General features: G+C 41.8%; 1 protein-coding gene across 1 annotated transcript in view; it reads left to right on the forward strand.

The window, feature by feature from the left end:
* Window positions 1–2,407: 2,407 nt before the first annotated feature.
* Window positions 2,408–23,842, forward strand: part of il1rapl2 (interleukin 1 receptor accessory protein-like 2) — a gene marked incomplete at both ends in the record, with an annotated part of 361,181 nt that continues 339,746 nt past the window's right edge. The window contains one exon of the mRNA XM_080466033.1: window positions 2,408–2,498. Coding sequence (XP_080322159.1) covers window positions 2,408–2,498 — 91 coding nt within the window. The remainder of the gene's footprint in view (window positions 2,499–23,842) is intronic.

A 23,842-nucleotide genomic window follows, 5' to 3' on the forward strand; every position in this document is an offset into this window, starting at 1 on the left:
GAAATTTAAAAACGATGACAGGCGGGACGCCTCGAAATAAAGCGAAGAGGAATCGCTTCCAATTGGACGCGGCGACCACAGGCGGCACGCTTTATCTTTTGTTTTTGTTAACTTGGCTTTGTTGTCATTGTTTTGGATCCTCGTTCTCTTGTGGCACTGCCCCTCTAGCAGCGTGGCCCACGTATCAGCATCCATCCAATGTTTTTATCGTCGCCTGTCCCGCCGCTCATGTGAAGCGAACGCGATTTCAATCAGGACTCAAGCTGCAGTTTGAGTTCCCTTTTTATTGCTACATGTGTGTAAAAATACAATCAGAATACTGAGGCCATAGCTAATCTTCTTCTTCTTCAGTCTCTCACTTAGTACTGTGTGTGTGTTTGTGTGTGTGTGTGTGTGTGTGCGTGTGTGCGTGTGTGCGTGTGTGTGTGTGTGTGTGTGTGTGTGTGTGTGTGTGTGTGTGTGTGTGTGTGTGTGTGTGTGTGTGTGTGTGTGTGTGTGTGTGCGCGTGCGTACCACACTGTACACAGAAAGCATGAGAAAATCAGATTTTCTGTCAGTGTGATTTCACATGGCTGTCTCAAAGACTGAGCGTGTGTTTGTGTCTCGGTGGGATTTGTCTTCATGGCCTGTCCTCGAATAATTTAGCTCTGCTATTTTAAATTCAACCAGTTCAGAAATTTATGTTTGAACAGCTTCTAAACCTGTGCTTCAGATGATCCTAATCTTTTTTTTTTTTTTTTCGCTGTTAATCTTTTTTTCTTTTTCTTTTTTCCAGCTGTTATGTGCCTTCACAGTTTTAATACGGTCTAGTTTTGACTTTAGTTTTGGTGTCAACTTTCTGATGAGACTGATGAGGGCATTTTTCATTCCTCAGATATGTGACACTGTGCACTATGTGCCTTCACTCACCTCCTTCCTGGTAAAGATTGTGTTTAAACACTGAATATTTTCAGCCTTGGCTTGTCCTGCTGGTAACTGTCTTTACTGTTGGGTTCATTCTGGAGAGGTGTGCCTAGACAGAAAGAGACGTGCACACTGTCGCTGAAAATTTAGCTCTTTATTATAACTTTTTGGAATCGGTGCAAATCACATTTAGAAGAAAGCCGAGCCGAACTTTAAAATCTGAACCGCACAAATCTAGCCACTATTGCCGTAGTGTGCATTTTCTCTGGCTGACATGCTTGTCTTCTACACACTGCACAGCAGAGAGCGTCTTTCAGCAGGAGAGTTCATACTTCCTGAAGAAGCTGTCAAACCTGCAGGCCACGCCCCCTCACAGCAGGCGCACTTCTGTGAAGCGACGTTTTAACATTTCAGCTGCACAGCTTACTTGTCTCTTCAAATGTTTTCAGAAATAGTTTTCTCTAAACTGTGTCAGTAATAAAAGAGAAAGTTTGTGACCGAGCCGTGATGTTGGTCCGGTTTTAACTGCAGGAGCTGACAGCTTTCAGTGATGCGTTCAGGTGCATCACGTAAATCTGCCATCCGACATGTTAACGGGCTGCGGGGCTCATACAGTAGCGAGGCTACATGCTAAACAGGATTAAAATATGACTGATGGTCATTAGTGAGCTGAAAAATGCACACGCAGCACACGGCAGTGCTTAAGTTTTGTCAGTGCGGCACCGACATACTTTGGCCCAGACGGTTAGCACAGCCGAACTAAATTTCTTCACCAGAAGGAGCTGGCCTAAGAAAATGACGTCATTTTCTTTGGTAGGACCCCAGAGTGCCGACATTTCTTCTTGTTCTTATGGAGTATGAATCGGCCTTAAGCCTGTAGCAGTAGTTTTAATCTCACAGATGTTCCTGGTTACAAATGTCTCTATCGACAGACACATGAAGATTAATTGAAAATGTTTAATTAGGTGCTTTAATTTGCCTCCTGGCCGTCCTGTGTGTATTGCAAGACCTCTGAAGACTTTAATCAACAACTACTGGAATTTGTATTCTGCTGCAGAACAAATGCACTTTATAGTCTTCTGGAGGTTAGCATAAAAGTGGCTCACGCGACTGTTTCCATTTTCATTTGAAAATGTTCAAGGGGCCTAAATTAGGTCAGTTGAAAATTAGTAGATGTTGAGGGAACACTGTTGTGAATAGCTTCTCAGACCAAAAAGAACTGAAACAATGTCAAACTATCTTGAGCGTGGCTAGCTAGCATTGGTGCAGGTTGATCTACAAATATTTGGGTTGGTGTGATTGTGTGTTGGAGTGGCGTGATTAGGAGAAAGCCGTTTTGATCGACTGTTCTGCTTTATCGAGATGCAGTGAATGATTTGCATCACCCGCTCTAACAATGCATATTAATTCTATTTTGGCGGTGGAAATTGTTTAAATACTGAACTTGATGTTGTGTCCCCTCTTCTGTCTTTTTCCACTCAAGGTGCCAGCGGAGAATAGAGAGATGAAGACTTTATTCTTCCTCTTCCTCCTGCTGCTCCTCTTTGCCTCGGGAGCCTGTGACGACGTCAAGTACATCTCCAAGAGGAACTCAGGTAGGATGCGGACTATTTGCGTTGGCTGTTTCTTGGTGCAGTCCTCCTTCGCCGAAAAGTTAGACAACAATTCAGATGGCTTTCTTGTTGTTCTTTCTTTCTTGCCACCATTTTCCTCCGCAAACACTCTCCTCCAGTCTTGTCCCGATAATGCTACCGCTTGTCTTTCCTCTCTCGAGCCCTCCTCGCTCTTATTTTCCTCTGGTATTGTCAAAGACACGCTCTTTGCCGTTTTCCCCGCCTAGCAATTTTCTCCGGCCTTGTCATTTCTGACGCATTGACACCTTTTGACTCGATGCCGTGGATATATGTTTCTGCTTTTTGCTCGAACCACTGCTTTCTACTCCACAATCAACACCTCTGCCTCTCTCCGATAACACTCCTCTCCAGAATCTATCTGTGAGCCGGGTCAGTTCAGTCTGCGTTTGCTTGCCTCTCCTTTCAGCTGCTGAGGGGGTGTAATGATAAGCTTGTCTGACTGCCGCCGCCGTCGTGCTGGTTTGTGTGTCAGCGGGCCGCCGGATGACAGATCTGCTGATGGTCTTTTATTCATAATCAATTTGTTGTGTCTCGCTGATCAGTCCGACAGTGAGCGTTTGATTGTGCGATCGATGTATGGAGCGTTTTCTGGGGATTTAAGTACGTATGACGTACAAGTTGTCGTCTCCTTTTCGCATTTGTATCCAAACAGAGCCCGTCATTACCAACAGCGTCTGTAATGTTATTGTCACGCACCGCTGCCAAGTCCTTAAAGTGATAAAAACACAGAAAATTACTTAGCAGGTTTTTTTTTTTTTTTTTTTCTTTTAGCAAACTCAGGTCATCTAATTATAGCAATGCAGTTAGAATTGATTCTCCTGTAATGTAATCATGTCTCACAATTTAGCTCGCTCATAAGTGAGAGTGTTGGTGCTGGCGGTTTCGTCGAGGGAGTTGGAGGGGAACCGTCACAATCCTTCAGAGAGTCTTTGTAATTACACACACTCAGCATTTTAGAAATGTATCACAATGCCTCGTTCAGCTAATTCAATACTGCCCACGTAAGTACACAACTTTTCATCAAGGTTTGAGCAGGTTTTTGGTATTTCATCAAATTCATCTCCTCATATTGAGCTTTCCTTTTAAGATAAACAGTAGAATGTATTGATCAAAGGTCATTGTGATTTATTACTTTCATTTAAAGTCAAAGCTGCTCATGTTGTGAGTGTGGACAGACTAAGACAAAGTTTTTTTAAAGTGAAAACGGCAAACTTTCGCAGTATTTTGGAAGTCCACCGTTGTTCATATAGAAATTGGCAGTTGTTGCAGTGGAGTAATTCAGTTCCATTTTATCCATCTTAAGAAAAAGAAAACGTGACCAATAGTCTTTTTTTTTTTCTCCTACGTGCATGGAGTCTGTGGATTTGATGTGTGATTTCCAGCATCCAGCTGCTCCCTGCAGCAGAGCTGGACAATGTGGATAGGATTATCCACTCACACAGACACCTTCTCTCCCTTCTCTTGCACCTTTGTTGCCGCCTCGAAACTCAACACAGGCTGCAAAACAGCGGCAGAACAAATCAATCCACCGGAACACCTCTGTGTCACTTCCGACACATTAAGTTGTTAAACAAACTGGCTTCTCATTGGTTTAGCATATCCAAAATACAAGGGAATCAACAGAAGATGGTTGTAACTGAGTAAAAAGTTAGTATTTCTAAACATTGACGAAATATTTTCACTCTTGAAAAACATATTTTCACATTTTGGTTTTGAGCAATGAAAATTGAGCTGACAGTTTTATGAAATGAACACGCACCCCATCGCTCTTTTGATAAACTGTGCTCATTTGTGTACTGTAATGTTTGCTTTTTCAGACTGTAGACCAGGAGTGTCAAACATAAAGCCCATCGGCCAAAACCGGCCTGCAAAGAGACCCCGACCTGGCCGCAAAACCAAGAAGCCAATTTTAAAAACTTCACAGGAAACACTATTGTTTAAACCAATTTCTCAAGAGTTGCGGCACAATACAACACTGAGACCTGAGCTGAGATATCGGCGATGCTGCCATGAAAGATGGCTACTTTTTTTGCTATCAAATTAGTCTCAAAGCTATGCTGTCAGCCTGAGTTTGTAAAAACATGCATAATGCAACAGCTATAGGAGAAGTTCTTTTGATATATTACTGTATTTTACACAAGAAGCTTTGACAAAAATTCACTTTATGTTAACATTGTAGTCATTTTCAGTTGTAATTGTTTGACTTTTGCCTAAATATAGACATTTTCATCACATAAACTCGGCAGTAGAACAAAGAAAAAACTTTAATGGTTGAATTTAAAAGTTATAATGGCACGGTTTTATCAGTCAAGTTGCAGTTGTGCCATATTGGCTAAACAACTACAATGAGTTTGACACCCCCCTGCTTGAAAACTGGACTTTTTAACTTATTCATGCCATCTTTGTGCTTAGGTAGGTTACTAACTACTGGCTTCATTTTGACCTTCATGTAAAAGTCGTTGTCTGAGGAAGATTTTTGCCAAATAAATATTGATAAATCCATCTTATTGTCATGTTATTGTGAATATTACAGTGATAAAGGGAGGACAAGAAGGAAAAGAAATGCTCAGTGGTCTAGTGATAGGATCCTTGCTTGTCGGGAAATCTTGCTCTGTGCCCAGTTTCTCTGAAACAAAGGATGAGATCGGGATAATCACAGCAGCTCAGCAGCCAGCGGCCATTCACCAGTGTCATGAAGGAGGGTCAAGCCCAAAAGATACTCTCCAATCTCTCTTCCAGTGCACACTCACACCCACGTCAAATCACCCCTCCTGGTGTTATTGTGGCGACTCCAGGCTGAAAAAGTGATTCATATTTAGGAAAGTAAAAAAAAAAGAGAAAAAAAAAAGGGTAAAAGTAGTGCACTTTAGCGGAGTTTGTTCGTCAGTGAGTGTGTTCTTCAGAGCCTTCCCTGTCCTCGGTCTCATCTCTTATTGCGTCTCCCTTTCACCTCCTTCTTTGTATGCGTCTGCGTCTCCGACGCGCTCGCTCTTCAGCGTGCTGGCTGTGCGTGGGAGGCTTGGTGGGAGTTTTTGTTTGGTATTTGCTGCGAGTGTCTGTGTGTGTGTGTGTGTGTGTGTGTGTGTGTGTGTGTGTGTGTGTGTGTGTGTGTGTGTGTGTGTGTGTGTGTGTGTGTGTGTGTGTGTGTGTGTGTGTGTGTGTGTGTGCGTGTGTGCGTGCGTGCGTGCGTGCGTGCGTGCGTGCGTGTGTGTGCACTCACCTGCATGTGTGAACGGTTTGCGTCTTGGCATATTGAACGGAGCCCGTGTGCGCCGCATGCATGTGTGTGTGGGCGTTGTGTATATCCAGGTTTTAAGAGTATGTATGTGTGAACTCCCTCAGTGAGCTTTAGTGTATGCTCTGTGTGTGTGTGTGTGTGTGTGTGTGTGTGTGTGTGTGTGTGTGTGTGTGTGTGTGTGTGTGTGTGTGTGTGTGTGTGTGTGTGTGTGTGTGTGTGTGTGTGTGTGTGTGTGGGAGAGGTGTGCGCAGAGCAATTATGTGATCAGAGCAGAGCCAAGCGGACATTTATGTGGGCGAGCGTTACAGTCGGCCAAAGATAGGATTTCAGATCTTTTCTCTTTTTGTGCGTGTATGTGTGTATAGCTGGACACCATATGGATAGGAAGTACAATTTCCTCATGTGGGTCTCCGCCCGCAGTGCTGAACTGCTTTGATTCGGCACCTGCTGCAGCTAAAGGGTCCACTCTGCAAAAAGATGCAGGGTGGCGATATGCAATCACATGCTTTGAAGCAATTTCCCGCACCGATCAGACCTAAAATAACAAAAATGACTGTGCACAGAAATCCTCACCTTACCCCAGACGATCGGCGATGCCTTTGGCTGGCTGACTGGGTTCGCTTCTCGGGCCAGGCTCACCTGGGATATTTGCTGACAAATAGAAAGCACGCCACGATCGCTGCAGCAACCGCATTTAAAACATGATGTTGCACGGAGCTGTAGATACAACCCGAGTTCGTATGCAGAGTCAATGATGCAACATGGGGTTAATTGTGTTGTGAAGAAGTGAGGCACCTCACACAGCATAAACCACATTGGAACCCTGCAACTCTCACATCACATCAAGTGTTCATTTCTTTTCACTGCTGGACATTATTTCTCACATTATGTCATGTTATGGATGACTGGTGTTGGATACATGCGTTCAAAATTAATATGTTGATATACATAGTTTGTAACTGTCATAACTGTTACCTGAGGTGCAAAGCCAGAAATGTAATGTTATGATGTTGTCATATATGGTTTACCTTGCATTTTTACTTCCATAATATCTTCTTGAATTTCAACAATAAAAAATCATTCTGGTCAAAGGCATCTTCTTAACCCCCCTGATTTTTCATACTGTTGGACCTTCCCTTAGAACTGCCCTGATTTATAAGCCATTGTGAAATGCCAAAACTAACTGCAAACTCTCAAAAAGTTTTCTTTTATCTTGAACAACATCACTCACAATTGTGTTCACCAGGACAAAACAGGCGCACGCTAGCGTAAGCCAAGTTTACACGGCAACATTTTCAAGTGAAAAATGTTGAGTTTTAGTGGTCCGTTTACATGACAACGGTGCTCGGAGTGGCTGATGGCGCAACTTTTTGAAAACAACTCCCAAAGGGGCAACTTTTTGAAAATGCTTGATTTACAGCTCCATGGAAACAGGGGGAAAAAACTACTTTTTCAAAGTGCTGTTACTGAATCATCTGTCCATACGAATGTCCCGGTAGTCCCGTTGTTAACGTTTCGAGCATATTGCCCATCTGTGGGGTTTCATTGCAAAAACAACCAACAGCACCCACGAGTGGCCCAACATGAAAACTACATGGTTTTCATGCTGTTTCTGTGTAGATCATTTTTAAAATGTTGCCGTGTTAACGTGGAACTTTCCTGGAACAATGTGTTAAAAACACAAAAATTAAAAACAGCCTGGTTTGAACAAATTCAGCAACACTCAAAACACACGTATGACATCTTGTGTAATCATGTAAACTGAATCACTATAAAGGATACAATCGCATTGTAGTTGTGCATAAAGCTTGCCATCAGCAGTTAGTTTTAATGACCTTTAGTGAGGTAAAGTGCCATTTTGTTCCAGTGCGACCTCTTTATTGGTTTTAACTTGAGTTTTAGAATAATTATATTTCACCTAATTTAAGTAGGAAGAGCTTTATATCAGTTTCTTAGATTAACTCCTTATTTCACGTCCATGCAAACTAGCTGCATTCACACAATGATCTATCTTTGACATTCACGTCTATCTTCTGGTGTTCATCCTGAGTCCAGAAATGAGGAACTCAAATGAAACGTGTGCATCTTCTTCCTGACTCCAGACAAGAACAATAGATAAGCACAAATAGTGAGCAGGAAGATAACATCTCAAGCCGCGCTGGCCTCATCCACCCAGAGAGGGAGGGAGAGAACAAAAATAAGACAGGCGGAGGAAACATTCTTGTGTATGCACATTGTGAGTTGTTCTTTTTATTTAGGAACTTGACAGTTTCCGACATTCTGTTGTCCTTCTTTATCTTAACGGTCTTTAAAGACTTTGGTGTCTGCATGATGTGCTGATACAGATGCTTTGAGTGTGTCTGTGTGTGTGTGTGTGTGTGTGTGTGTGTGTGTGTGTGTGTGTGTGTGTGTGTGTGTGTGTGTGTGTGTGTGTGTGTGTGTGTGTGTGTGTGTGTGTGTGTGTGTGTGTGTGTGTGTGTTAAATGCATCAGTCTGTGTGTGCACGCTTTCTGACGCAGCTAAAACCTGAGATCAAAGAGCGATTAGATCTCAGTGTGATCTAATCGCAAATTAACTCAGAGCATGAAAAAGCAGCTTGACGATATCTGTGTGCGCGTGCGTCCGTGCGCGTGTGCGCGTGTGTGCGAGTGTGTGTGTGTGTGTGTGTGTGTGTGTGTGTGTGTGTGTGTGTGTGTGTGTGTGTGTGTGTGTGTGTGTGTGTGTGTGTGTGTGTGTGTGTGTGTGTGTGTGTGTGTGTGTGTGTGTGTGTGTTTAATAGAACCACACAGAGGATTGTTGTAGTTGGGTGTACACAACCTATACAACAGATCTGTATATAGAGCTAGTTACACAAGTTGTGTGTGTATGCATGCATGTGTGGTATTTTTGTGTGGAGGATAGTTGCAGTTCGGTGCAGGACATTTCTGCATCACGTAGTTTGAAAAAAGACATGTGTGCACATGTGCACATTGTGCAAGACCAATGTGATTATTTGGTGGTGCGACATCTTCATTCTAGTGTGTACATGGCTGAAAGGGAATCTTCTTAGATTTTAGTGTGTAATCAGCATTGTATAGTAACAGTAAGTTTGTGCATGAATGTGTGTGATGGAATGAGACAGAGGGATACTTACAATGCAGTGTGCGACATAACCTCATTATATGGGGGTATGTGTGCGAGTTTGCATTATGTGAGTGTGAATTGAGTGTATCTGAGCAATTAACTAAGAGTCCCTTACGAATCCATACGATGAATGCAGGTCCATGTAATGTACCAGAAAGGCGACAGCAACATGTGTGTAACAGAACGAGACAGATACTTGCAGTTAGACATACATCATTGCAACATATCCGCAATGTATAATGAGGAACCATTTGTGTGTGTGATGGAACCAGACAATGAGACACTTGCAATTAAGTGTGCAACATATCCTAATTGTAGTTTGAATAGATTGTGTGTGTAGTGCAGTGTTCAAGTGTGTGATCGGGTGAGACGGAGAGTTGAGACGTGTCTGCAATGTGCAGTTAGTAACGTGTGTGTGTTTGTGTGTGTGCGTGTGTGTGTGTGTGTCTCGCTGCAGTTGATTTAGCGTTGTAAAAATCCAAAGTTGTGCAGGTTTCGGGAGTTGTGAAGCAGACATATTTCCCCAGCAAAACGTTGACGCACTTGTTTTTCACGCTTGGCTGTGATCGACTTTGCTGCACAGTGAATATGAATGTAAGACACTGTAAAACAGGGACTTCTGCTGAGAAAGAATGACTTTGCTTGAAAAACGCATATTTGGATGAAGCCGAATGGTATGGTAGACATTTCTGATGTGGTGCAGTGGAAATAGCTCATGTGTTTAAATCCATCCGTCTTCTGTGCTGCTTCATCCAGTTCAGGGTCGCAGGGTTCACGAGCTGAAGGCAGGGTACACCCTGGACAGGTCTGTCAGAGGGAAAAACAGAGACGGATAAAGATATTAGAGCCAGTAATTAACCTCAAAATGCTCAGGGAAAACATGCAACCTGCACTGATTTGAACCCACAACATTACAAGCTCAATTAAATCACTAATAAATCAGAAAGGAATGCTTTGCAGCTCAGTCAAGTGATAAGAACTACCATTAATACACTACAGAATTATATTCCAGACCCGTTAAATTGAAGGTTTTACCGCTTATGTAGCAGGATTCTTCAATATAGAATGTGAGTCAAATCCAAGTTACTGTATCTTTGGTCATTCAAAAGAGGAACTTTGTTCAGAGTCTATGGACCCTAGAGTGAAAATGCATAATTTTTACATTTTCATTTCAGGAAGGTTTCCCGTTAACATGTTAATGTTTTGAATACGAGGTCCGCAGAAATGCTGAAAACAATGGAGTTAGCATGTACAGCCACTAGTGGGTGCTGGGTTTTTTTTGGTAATGAAACCACACACAGGCATGCACCAAAGAACAATATGCTATAAACATTATTAATGGGAGTACATGGACATTGGTATAGACAGCTGACAAATTTCGATGCTATTAAGGTGACTCTCAACTAAAACAACCTCTAAATCCCAGGAGAATATGGACTGGGAGTCATGACACTCTGGAGACAAACATTGTGGTTATTGGCCATTTACTCATGCATGTGCAGTAGCAGCGTAAACGACTGTAAAATAAGAACAGTGATTCTCCAACTGGAGTTGGTCCCAAGTTGTTCAGAATCTAGTGATGGCCAAATGAAGCTTCACTGAAGCTTCATGAACCACTTTCTCTATTTTCTGACTCCACCAGATAGCACTCTTGGTTTGAAGATAGAGGCTGAAAGACTGGCGATGAAGTGTGCTTTCAAACATTTGTTGAACAGACATCGCCATCTATTGGATTCAGGAAATAAAGACAGTGGTTCATGAAGCTTCATTTGGCAAATCACCATCAGAATCTAACTTGTATGTTGTAGCTTAGGTCAGTTGGTGGTCATTTTCCAAGGTAGCTGTCACTACTGGTGTCAATGACTGTGTGTGAATTGAGTTAAGAGTCTAAACATTGAGCCGGCCGAAGGGATGAAATGTCCTATATATGTGAAGTTTTTTATTTTTTTCATTCACCCACAAGGCAAAGCAATAAGACTTACAGTGCTGATATGATGTTTGAGATCTTTACTTAGTATAGGTACATAGGTGTTTTGACTTTTTGACTAAAACTAAAACCAATAGGTTCATGCAGTATGTGTCCAGACCATGAAACTCTTTGCCTTAACACACGGAAAACATTTGTGTATCATACAGTATGTTTTGCTTTCGTTTTTTCAGGCAAGCAGTTTTTTAAACATACCTCGACGTGTTTGTAGGGCGTCTTGAATCAGTGGTCGCTTTTGTCCAGAATCATGATGTGTCGTCACCTCTGACCTCTGTTTGGGATTTAACTGAATACTCCTGGAAGTAAAAACAATACAATGTCTGTGAAGGTATGCTTAAAAACCTTACATACCCCAAAAGATGAAAGCAACATACTTCATTTATTTAATTGAACTATTCATGTGTTTATGTAGCTTTTTTTAAGGTCCTAACATTTTAAAAAAGGTTGTAAAAAAAGTTCTAAAACATCCCTAATATTTTCAAGTTGTGTTGGACTCTACGCAGTTAACTACTGCTGTTCACAATCGCAAACCAAAAACAAATTAAATTGTAATGTTGGATTCTTTTCTTGTTGTTAAAAAGCCTCAGGAAGAGATGTGTTCTTTGCCAAATGAAGTAAGGATGGGATTGTTTGGCATATTTGGTCCAGAGCGAAGAGAATTTGTCAGGATAAAAGTCAACTACTGTGAGACGCGGCGGTTTAAATGTCTCCGCTGCCTGAGGGACTACAACACTGGCAGTCAACCATGAACTCTACATCATATCACTACATCTGTGGAAAAGTAAAAATTTCACCAGGAGTGGGTATTTTGAAGGACTGAACGGTTCTGTGCACGGCACCAAACCAACCACTAAATGGACAAACATTGAACGTCTTACCAGAGAAGACAGCACAGGTTTGAAAAGCATCAAACTGCTGTAGGCAAGAAAAGCCCGAGAACATCTTGGAACAAAATACATTTTGTGAGCAACATTTTTGGGGGAAAACTGTCACTGGTGGACGATCAGAAAAAAAAAAAACTAAAACATTTGAATTCTGCTCAAGGAGGAATTGTAGCTTGGAGTTGATGTGTTGTTACATTCTCCACTCAAGAATGTGAGCTATGCAGGAATTTCCAATTATTCTTGTGGACCTTCGATCTATTGGCACTACTTGAGAAGAAATAGTTGTCCAACTTCTTCAGTTTTCAAAAGATACTCCGGAAAAAAGCTTCATCTTGACCACAATCCATTTATAAACAGCCCAAATCATGTACAACCCTAAAACACATGTATATTAAAAAAAAAAAACACGCTGGAGAAATACAGGAGTGTTGGGGTTTGTGCGGGCGACATTCCAAACAGGCGACATGAAATGACTTCTTCCACTCGATGGACATTTTTGGAGCGATGCGTATTTCATTGCCACTGTTCTTTGTGTTGCTCCACGAGTTGAGGGCAAGAAGGCAAATTACTTATTCACTATTCTGTATAATGCAGACAGCGACGGAGAACAAGAGAAACAGAGCAGGGAATGAGAGCTATTCAACATTTATAAGCTCTTATTGTACTAGCGCGGCTGGAGAGTCGGAGAGGCCGTTTTTCTTTTTTTTTGTCTGCTTTGGGATGCTGAATGGTGCAGATAAGTGATGTACCTTCACGACAGCGTTCCAACAAATAAGTTACACGATGTTTTTTTCGCTGGTTGCTCTCAGTTTGCCATTTTCAGACAGCCGAATGAGCAAACACCGACTGATTAGCTGCTGCAGTCCCAGCAATGATGCGTTCATCTCGGGGTTTTTTTCGAGAGAGACCAGGAGAAAGATAAAAGGCGTAAACGTGTATATTTTAGTGTGCTTTCAGACTGCTTCCACATCTGTGCACAGTCTAACGTGATTAGATGAAAAGAAATGGCGCTGGGGTCTGCTTCCAAAAGACTAATGAGCAAAAAGAATGAACAGTAGCTGCTCATTTCCTCTGTGATTTAGCGGCTTTATTTTGGCGCCTGCTTGCCAAAGCAGATTTTTGAGTTTAGTTTGCATGTTAAGCCTGAGCTCGCGTGGGTTTTTTTTCCCCCCAAGTAATCAAACCTTCTTCCGCTATCCAAAACCATGCTAGTTTGGTAATTGGATACTCTCTGTGAAAGACTTGCCCAGCTGGAATCAGCTGGAAGACGGATGGAGCAGCTGTAGAAAATGAATGGATTGGCTTGAAACTAAATATACAGGATAATGTGCTGGAATTCAGTAAACTCTGCCAGTTTTTTCTTACTCAAGCTTCTACAAATAGAGAAAACATAGTGTTTCTCCAGGTGGGACCGAGTCCTAATTATCAGGGGGAAATGGTTGGAACCAGTCCCAATGAACCCTGAGTGCAGACGGGTTATGGCCTTGACGGGTCGCCAGTGACACCAGTGACCTATGGACTATTAACTGGCTGCTTTTTTTTTTTGACTGTGTACAAGGAAACACAAAATCATGACCCTCTTACTATGAGAGTGTTAACCATTGTTAAGCGTGTTGAGATTGTAACACAAGAAGTCAAACGGTTATGCTTAATGGTTTCTGATACTTCAGCGAAATTCAATTGTTTTGAAACACAAAGCTAATTCAATGCTGCAGTATAATAAGGGGTTTCTTTGTTACAGGCTTTCTGAACGTTTGAAGATCAACTGCAATGAGAAATATTCATCTCTATGAAGATGTTCAGACAGACAGTGATTTGCCATGTGTTTAAACATGCAGCATTATGTATTCATTAGCCACAGAAGGCAGTTCTGTTTATTTATCTGTTACATTTCTATGACAAAAAAAAACCCCATACATTTTTAAATCACTTTATATGTGTTGAATTTCAGAAAATGACCTGAGGGCTACTTACAAAGATGACATGCGGGGTACTGTATTTGTGTCGTTACCAGTAAACGCAAAACAAAAAAAAAGTTTATACCGTTTCAATCTCTATCATTCAAGCATTTGCCAATACTGGTGTGCCTCTCGTATCAAGAAACTTCCTTGGAAAATCGCCAACCTTGGATAAACCACAAATGAATGCATTCTAGGTTTAAATAAGTGTGTTTTTGTTACAGTAAAAGACACAATACTGGATCAAATAAAATCACGGAAAAGAGGCCTGGAAATTGTATTTTCTTCAAGAAGCGTAATTTGTGGATAGTAAACTACATCCTCTGGTTGCCCAGACATTTTAAGACTCGGCAGGCAGAGCCGCAGGCTTCTCAACAGGAAGAACTCTGCTTTTAGCCAAATCTGGCCAAAAGAAAAAGTGAGCATGTTGCCTGGAAACCGAGTCTCCAATATTCTTATTTAGCTCTTGAGTTTGGAAAAAATCAAATCGCCTCTAGTAAACCAACTGCCTCCAAACAGTTTAGAAACACACACTGCCGAGTGTGTCGGCCAATTAAATGCAAAATCCTTAATGGCTTCGTTTGATGGCTTTTGACTTAAAACGTTGCGTAAACTGGGCCTAAATTATGTTTCTTGAATATACTTGAAGATACAACTAATTTACAGTGTGATAGAAGAATAGGATGCAGTATTCTGGTGAAAATATTAGATTCTGCTACTTTGCGAATGAAAACCTTTTCTCTTTCCTCTGTCCGATCTGGTGTCGCCTCACTTTCTCCCTGAGTGTGGAATCTGCTTCTCAAGGTGGATAATCTCATGTTTTGGGTGACTGTGTAACAGCAACAGTATAAAACATTCCCTCGTTCCCACGGAGCGTCTGTCAGGTCCAAGACGTCACAACCAAAAGTTGAACTGTTGAACTCTGCACATCTCCACTTTGTCGCTCTCGCTTTCTGTCTCTTCCCGCCCTCCTCTTCGTCCTCCTCCTCCTCCTCCTCTTCATCTCCGTGTCTTTGTTGTACTCCAAGGTCATATTAAAGATTCATCCATTCTCTGGGTCCGCAGTCAAATATTGATAAAGGCTGACACGGCTTCGACTCGGTACACCGGCGGGTTTCCGTTCTGCATGCACGCTCATACGCGCGACCTTCAGCGCACCTGCGACAAATCCCGATACCACCGGCTGTACAAATAGAGAGGGAGGGTGAACACAAACATGCACACTCCACTTTTACACTGTAAAAAAAACGAAACGAGAAGGTAAACACAGCAGTCATTTGGAGCTCGGCACCTGGGATTTCTGGGAAGACAGGAAGCTGCTGTAATTTACCTGCAGCGATTTCTGCAGGGAGTGTACAATGAAGTGAGAAAACACTGGTTTTAGGATGTAATTACAGCACGATGCATGATGAAAACACACATTTTTCCCCCGAATGATGTCAGCTATGCTGAGGTCAAGGTAAGAAGTGACAAAGATAAAAAAACAAAGTTTACCTAATTGTTTTTTGTTTTTTTAAGTCATGTACTTCTAGATAGTATTAGGAAAAATTTGAGATGAATAAAAAAATGATTCCCCGGACAAAAGTTTTGTTTTTTTAACTGATGATAATTATGCTGATAATAACAATAACAACAACATATTCAAGAAATGATTATGCAATTGCATTTTCATCTTGTTCCAAAGTATATCAAATATTAATTTAAACCAACTTAACTCAATTGTTGAAAAACTATTAAGCGTCAAATAAACAGTAATTTCATTCTTTTAAATAAAAGAAATATATATTTTAACCTGGAATATATGAATATGAAACATCAAATAAAAAAGGCAACTAAACAAACTTTATAAAAGATGTATATTAGGGTTTTTTAGTTCAGATCATTTCATTCATTGACAAAATAAAAAATAAAAATTCAATACACTACAAAACAATACAATATGAAACAAAACAACACAAAAACGTCCACAGCGAATTCCTGACAAATTATTAAACTATGTTGCATTACTTAAAATAATCTAATTGATACAAGCTACATAAACGTAACATTTAAAAAGAAAATTAATCACCTGAAGTGTGATGTACCTGAAGTGGTGTATTATAGTCAATCAGAATCATAAATATAGTATTATAAAGTGATTCTAAGCCAATTTGCAGTTTTTGTTCAATTATTATTATCATCATTATTATTAGCATTATTATTATTATTTAAACTACATATGTATCACACAAACACATGAACAATTAAACAGTGGGAGAGCTCCACGACACATTTATACAGCTTCCAAATCAAAAACCTTAAAAGATAAATGATGCTGCACCTCACTCAGCAACCTCATCAAACCTCTTAATTCAGAATTCAGGTACGCTTAAAAATGTAACATTCATCGGCTGTGTGGTTCTTTATGTTCTCCAGCGAGTGTTGAATTTGTTTCATCACAAACTCTGTGAAGCCAATTAGTGAAGGTAGAGAAGGTAAAATTTATGTTCGTAAACTCATCAAAAGTAAACCAATTTCTTTACACGGTATTTTGAAAGTCAAGCAGCTATTTAGAATTTTGGATTCCAGGATAAACATTGTGTACTTGAAAGAAACTTCTAATGGCTGTGTCCCTGACATGAATCTGAGGTACAGTATGTCTGAACAGGCAGGCATGAACGTGTTCAGATTTGAAAACAGCAGATACTGTGGGAAACATATGTTCTGACTGGAAAATACTACACACATTTACTTATTCATCACTGCTGGAGGTTTAGTGTGAGAAAAAAAACAATTTCATCATTTCTCTAATTGAAGGTATGTGTGATATATGTGAAGATTTCACACAATATTGTAAAGCTGTGTGTGTTAGCGTGCGTGTGTGTGTGTGTGTGTGTGTGTGTGTGTGTGTGTGTGTGTGTGTGTGTGTGTGTGTGTGTGTGTGTGTGTGTGTGTGTGTGTGTGTGTGTGTGTGTGTGTGTGTGTGTGTGTGTGTGTGTGTGTGTGTGTGTGTGTGTGTGTAGGTGTGCTTTCATTTGTGAGTGTCCTTGTTTTACCTACGACACATTAAGATTCTGAGGCCACATTTTACAATGGGTTAAGTTGGGAGCAGGCCATTGATAGTCAGTCAGGTTAGTGTGTGTGTGTGTGTGTGTGTGTGTGTGTGTGTGTGCGTGCGTGCGTGCGTGCGTGCGTGTGGCATGCACATGACTGTAATTAATTTTGACAGAGGGCCCAGAGGTAAACAGCTATATGCAGCCCCTATTAATTACCCCCTCGACGCACATGCACACGCTTTGATTGTGCAGAAAGATGCCAACATATTGCACAAACACTTTTCACATCAGATACACACACACGCACGCACCGTGTCACCACAGTCTGCAATACCATAAATATATAATACAGCGATGAATTATACAGCACGGAAAGCCTCACACTCTGGAACTTGATCATATATGCACGCACAGGTATGGACTTTATGAATCTATGTACACAAATATCCACACAAACACACACGCACATACGCACACAAAAGAAAAGCAACACACACAGGCATATTTGTGATGGCAGCACTAATAAATAAGATTACATTTACAGAGGACAACTAAGCCTGGAAACAAATAAATGCTGGAGCACCTGCCTTATGTAAAAGCACATGCGCTGAGAGCTGGAGGGATACACACGCTGACCTACAAAAATGCTTCGGCAGAATGAACAAACACACTGCTGTTTACACATGCGTTGGGATTTTATGATTTTGTATACCATTGTCAGATATGAAGTAGAGATCTGTGAGAACGCAGATAGCTTTAAATACCCACATTCTACACACACACCATCTATAGCTGCATATTTCCCTTCAGATTAGTGATGCTTGGCCTCAATATCAACAGATTCTTCTATGTTTTAATGCTGCGTTTAAACACACACCGATCGTCCTAATCCATTTTATCATAATGACTTAATGCATCACTAGGCCCAGTTAGAACGCTGCTACCTATGCATTATAATTCACAAGATATGATTTAAGCTTTAGATTAGTGAATATCATGCTCTCCACATTTCTACAATGACTCACAAATACCCAGAATCCTCTATGCTTCATTTGTTGTTGATGTTGAACTAATATATAAAGAAAAGTGAAACTCAGTATCAAATATTTTGCATGTTCTGATGTTAAACTCAGATTTGATTTTATATTTCTCTAGATCTATGTGCTGTAATGCTGTGATATGTTTGATAAATTCCTCCAGCTACACGTCCAGCTCCACACGTTTGTGCTTATGAAGGGTCATCGCTCCGTTAAATCACTACATGGTGATTGCAAGCGAACTTGCAAAACCCTCATTTAACTTTCTGATTGCATGTAATGTCATTCTTCAATGTGAATGGAGTTCACTTACTGTATATTGCATATTTCCCAAGGTGTTTTACAATATTAGTGACATTCACACACACATTCACTCACAAATGGCAGCTGCCAATGAAAGTACTTAGTCCATCCATTGGGAGCAGCTTCGGGTTCAGCATCTTCGATCAACATATGGGGGATCAAACTCGCAACCTTCTGATTGAGACAACCTGCTCTACCAACCGAGCCATCGCAGCCAACGTAAAGCAATCATAACTGCATGCCAATTTGAATGTCCAATCTAGTGACGTGAGCATGCAGTTGAGTTTTCCTGTTCGCATTTGTTTATGTCTTAAAAAAAGAGAAATTAATGAGGCTTGTGAGGTTCTCATAAAAGCTAGAAAGCATGGGTTTATAGACTCTGAAACATCTGGCTAAAAGGTAATTTAAACAAGTCCAAATTATTTAATCGCACAGGGTTTAGTAAAGCATTTCCATTTCTCATTTCTGATTTATATTGTATTGTATAAGTTTAAATCAACAGTAGACTGAAACAACAGAGGGAGAGTGTCACGTTTCGCAGTGTATACCGCTGTGTTTGTTTTTGTGTGTGTGTGTGTGGGCGTGTGTGCGTAGGTGGAGCGGACGGCGTAGGAGGCTCACCTGAAAGGGATGATTGAGGCCACTATATAGGAACCGGGTTTCCAGGCTCTCATCGCCAGATCGTCTCGTTTACCCCCGCGGTACTTTGACTCGGCCCCTCGAGCCTTTTTGCAAAACCAATTGTTTATCGTGTTTATCGTACTACGGTACTGGGAGTAATCTGTCTGACTACCCTCCTGTGCAGTCCCGGTGTGCGCCGCGCTGTCCAGCTCCGGAGATCGCTGTCCGGTGACGTCAACCTCCGCCTTCACGCCACTCTCCGAGGATTGTCCGCCCGCTGGAGAGATCGCCTAAATAAACTATTTTCTAATAACTCAACTTCCTCGTCCTGTCGGCGCCTGAATCCTCCTTACACCTTACATGACAGAGAGATCCAAGTCAAAAAGATGGGAGGAGACTGGGCCAATCAATGACTTGCCACATCAAGCTCTTTCCCCCGAAACCTGAAGAAAGTCAAAAGAACAAGATAATTCCTACTAGGAAAACCAAAACCGTAAAACAGGATTATCAAAGATCTCAAACACAAGGTAAAAAAAAATATTAAAAAAATACCTACATTTCACGAGACAACACCTAATCCGTTAAAGAAAAGGAGTGAACTACAGCAGCGGACACAGAGACAACAATGTAGTTAGTACGCCGGGCCACGGGAGGGCGCTGTTGCTTGTTTTTGTCACGAAACCACACAGACATGTGTGCAGAGAACAATACACTATAAACATGAAGAAAATCGAGGGTACCTGACGCTCGTATGGACTGATGAGGAATCTAGGAGGTAAAGCTGTCCCTTGCCCCGGCATACTAACTACATCGTTGTCAGCGTGTCCGCTGCTGCAGTGTAAGTGCACCACCTGTATTTAACGGATTATGTGTCGTCACATGAAATGTTGTCGTGTAAACGAGGCCCACAAATAGGCTTCTGCACACAAGGTTTTCCCCCAGGAACAGATTGCGGGAGAGCGTCTCCTCTCGATCTTCACACCTCTTCTTAATACCTTGTGGTTGTAAATTGCCTGCAGGCTGCAAACCTGTGACAAACAAGAACAGGGAGAAGGAAAGAAGAAAGAGAAAGCAGCAACCAACAAGTCGTACGTCCCAAAGCTCTCTCTAGAACTTCAATCAAGTCTTCCAACAGAACAGACGATAGTGCAAGCTTTTTCAGCTTCTATAAAAGGATGGCACCTATCACAATTGTTTACCGCTTGAGCATTTTCAATGTACTTTCGAGGTTCAGTCATATTCAAATCCTCAAGGGTGCATGAAGAGTGACAGCTTCTACTCAAGGTGCTAGCACACCATGGGGAGGAACTTGGGGTTCAGTGGCTTGCTCAAAGACACTTCAACATATGTCCAGGGTGAGATATGGCTTTAAAACTATTAACTTTGGATTGGGAAGCTGACACGTTCTACGAACTGAACCACGAACACGCAAGACAAGAAACTAACGTTCAATTTGTTGTGAGAAAAGCATCTTACCCTGCAGAAAACGTGTCATGCCGGTCTGCTGCTGCTCTCGTCGTTTAGTCTGTCTCTCTCTGGGCCACTTTGGCGGCACAACACCTAAGTGAACGTGTCATGTAGAGGATGATTGTACCGAGCAATCCAAGCAGGTTTTTCTAGTGTTTGCTTTGAGTCTCGGCAAATTACGAGACAGCGCAACCTCCCCCCAACACCGCCGCCCCAGCTATCGCCGCCCGCCTCAAACTCTGCCAGCCAATAATAAGCACATTGAAGGCCACACCAAGCGCAGCACTGTAACTAGGCATTAATAAGCAGGAGGGGAGACAAAAAGAAAGTCAGCAGAGAAGAAAAACAAGTGGGGAAATGAAAAGGGAACACAAAGAGAGAAAGAAAAGAGTGGAGGGAGGGGGGAGAGGAGAAGAAGAAGAGAAAATCCAAAACATAGTCCTCGCTGTCAGCCGGTGTGTAATTAAGTTCTGCACTCTGTCACCGTCGCTCTGTAGAGCTGGTAATTTAGCTGGGCCCGAGCCAGGAGAGCAGATCAGAGGAGGGGAACACAGGGACAGGAGGACAGAAGGATAGAGAGGTGGGGGGGGGGGGGGGGGGGGGGGGGGGGGGGGTGGATTCAACCAGAAGTTATCGAAGGAGCCGAATAAGATGGTGGATGCAGAAAAAGTGGAAAGAAACCCGAAAAATAAGTGAGGTGACGGAGGGGAGGACGATGGGAAAAGTGAGGGAACGAGCGGTGTACAAAGCAGCAGATAATTGAATATAGAGAAGCTGGCTTTCCAGCTGGCTTCTACATCGCTACAAGTGAGTCAAAGCTGCCAGTCGGCTGTTGGCATTCAGTGAACACGGAGGGCAGCGTCAGGTTTTACTGCTCCATGGCTGCAGCCTCTCAAGTTCGCAGATCTCATCGTGTGCGAAGTTTGGCCTGGAAGTGGACATGGGTGACCTAGAATGGGGCAGTGGTAGTCTGGTGGTGAGCAAGAGGATTGGAATTTTACAGGTTCAAGTCCCAACATGGCATCAAAAATTATGAAACACGTTTTTTTTTTTTTTTATGATACATTTATGAAATGACACAAAGCTTCACAAATAACCGGACACCCCCCCCCCCCCCCCCCCCCCCCCCCCCCCCAGACAAGTCTAAGGCTTCACATTGAATTTGAAGGACCTGGGTACAAACCCCAGTTGCAGCAAGAATGGGATTCAGTAAAACAATTAGTCAAGTCTGCAATGGAAGGGACAATATCTTGATGTGACCTGTTAAGTATACAGCAGCCAAATTGATACGTCGTATCCAGTTTCACCAGGTATGGTTGGTTGGTTTTGGTGGGAAACCAGAGGCAAAGATTTAGAATTGAGTAAGAATTCATCGTGTCGTAAAATATCAACAAAATACTCAATTTCAAGAATGTCTTCAGACAACACATAAAGAGCATCCATCTATCAATCAAATGAAACAATACAAAAACTGCAGCTTTTAGACGTCAGTATGTGCAAAACGATGTTGAAATTTGCTACCTAAAAGTGTCTTCTTAGATTGACAAAGTTATGTGTTCGCCTTCCAAAATAACCAATTTATTTTTTTCAAAAATTCGTAAAAGCTTTCATTTGACACATGCATGTTTCGGCAGATACCTGCACTTTTGAAAATTTCAACCAGAAATATGAGATGTTTGTTTTCCCAGTACACACACTTAAATTATACACAATTATATGGTTGAAATTTGCAGCAAAAAAAAAAATTAAAAATCAGCTGCTAGTTTGAAAAATCTGCATTATTCAGGATAGCGTTGAGCAGCATGTTTTATGGCGCACCTGCTCCATTTGCATCTCCACACAGGTGGCATTCAGGTACTGTTGAGTGAAGGTCAGATGCATTTCCAAAGTTTCCGTTACTGGGCGGCTGTGGTGATGCATGTGAAATACTCAAAAGTGGCTTTATGCCTGAACATATGTTTGTGGTTGTGGTTTTAGTTTTTCGGAATTTGATTGCAACAGATTCACTTTGAGCAGCTCAGCATCCGGTGAGTCACTGAAAACTTTTCACTGAAAGTCATTAAATGTTTTGATAGTTTCTTATTGACTCATTAAAGTTACGCTCTTGCAACCTGTGTTGAAGGCATATATAATCTGTGAGGAAAGGTCCTGAATGTGAGACACGAAATATACAGGAAAGCTGAGGGATTTTTAAATTTTTTTTTAGAAAACTATTTAAATTCATGCGTCTGTATTTACTTCTCTCCTTTCCGTTGCTAATTCCATCACCCCATTGTTTCTGTTATGTGTTGGATAGGGAGAAAAAGTGCAATCGACCATCCACAGAGACTAAACTGTCGTAGCATCAAAGTGACAAGGGAGTCGAAGATAAAAAAAAAAAAAAGAGAAGTCAAGATGGTGAGAAAGCGAAGGGAAGGGGAGAAGTGCTGTAGTTAAGCTGCACCCTAAATTGCTTTTCAATGTGCAAGCCTCTGGGGACGGGACAGAGAGAGAGAGCCGAGCGGGCGAGATGTGACACTGATGAACCTGCTACTAACTCACTGACCTTGTGTGTGAGCACGGATGTGTGCGTGCTTCTGTGAGCGGCTGTGTGCATGTGTAAGTTCCATGCATCGAAAAACAGTTTGTAGTTGGAGGGGTGGGGGGTGTGGGTGGGGGGGTGGGAGGGTGGGAGTGAGCGTGTGGCAGATTGACTCCATAGGGAGTCTGAATGGACCGGTGCACAAGTGGGACTGTGGGTGTGTGTGTGTGTGTGTGAAAATAAGCACTAAAGCATTGAATGAAGGGCAATTAAAGGATAACGCACATGTCTGTGTGTAAACGATAGCTGTGGTGTAAAGCCACACCGCTGCGTAACTGCGTATTGACATTGTAATTACCAGTGAATAATGTGGACCCCTGTGCGTGCGCATGAATGCATGTGTGTGCCAGTGTGTGCATGAAGTGTATTTGCTCGGGGGGACTTGCTATTGGCATCCTAATTAGACCGGATGATATATTCCTGCTATTAAGACCAAAGCAGAGTTATACAGTATTTGGCGGCGGCGGGATCGTACTGCAGTATTTACCCACCGCCAAGCTGGATGACCTGCAACGCTTCAGCGCTGTTGCTAAGGAACTAACAGGTAATGGCTTTACAAATACTGTTTTTTTAAGCGTTTACAAAGTTGATACACTGAATATAGAGTATATAGAATGTAAAGTTGGAGTTATATGCTCGTGTTCTGGCTCCATAACAAACCGATTGGTGTTCGTCATGGCTTATCGAATTTGGAATCAGAATGACAGCTGATGTCATTTTTTTTTTGCTGTGAATGGTTTGACGAGAACTCTTGATTTAAAAAAAAAAAAAAAGCATCATAAATTCTAAATAATTCATACGGAAACATTTTTTATCACTGAATAGGATGATTTACAGACAAAGAACAACTTCAAAACAAATAGAAGCTAAATGAGTCTAGTGACGGCTACAGAATGAGTGCCCACTAAACGTATATTAGTACAGTTGAATGTCATTATTTTCCTTTCAGTAACTTTCACCTCTAAGGCTCCGTTTACACGACAACGTTTCAAGTGAAAACATATTGGTCACTCTCAACTCTAAAACGACCAAAGTCCCAGGAGAATAATGACTGGGAGTCATGACACTCTG

Source organism: Lipophrys pholis (assembly GCF_963383615.2).
Source record: "Lipophrys pholis genome assembly, chromosome: 6".
Lineage (NCBI taxonomy): Eukaryota > Metazoa > Chordata > Actinopteri > Blenniiformes > Blenniidae > Lipophrys > Lipophrys pholis.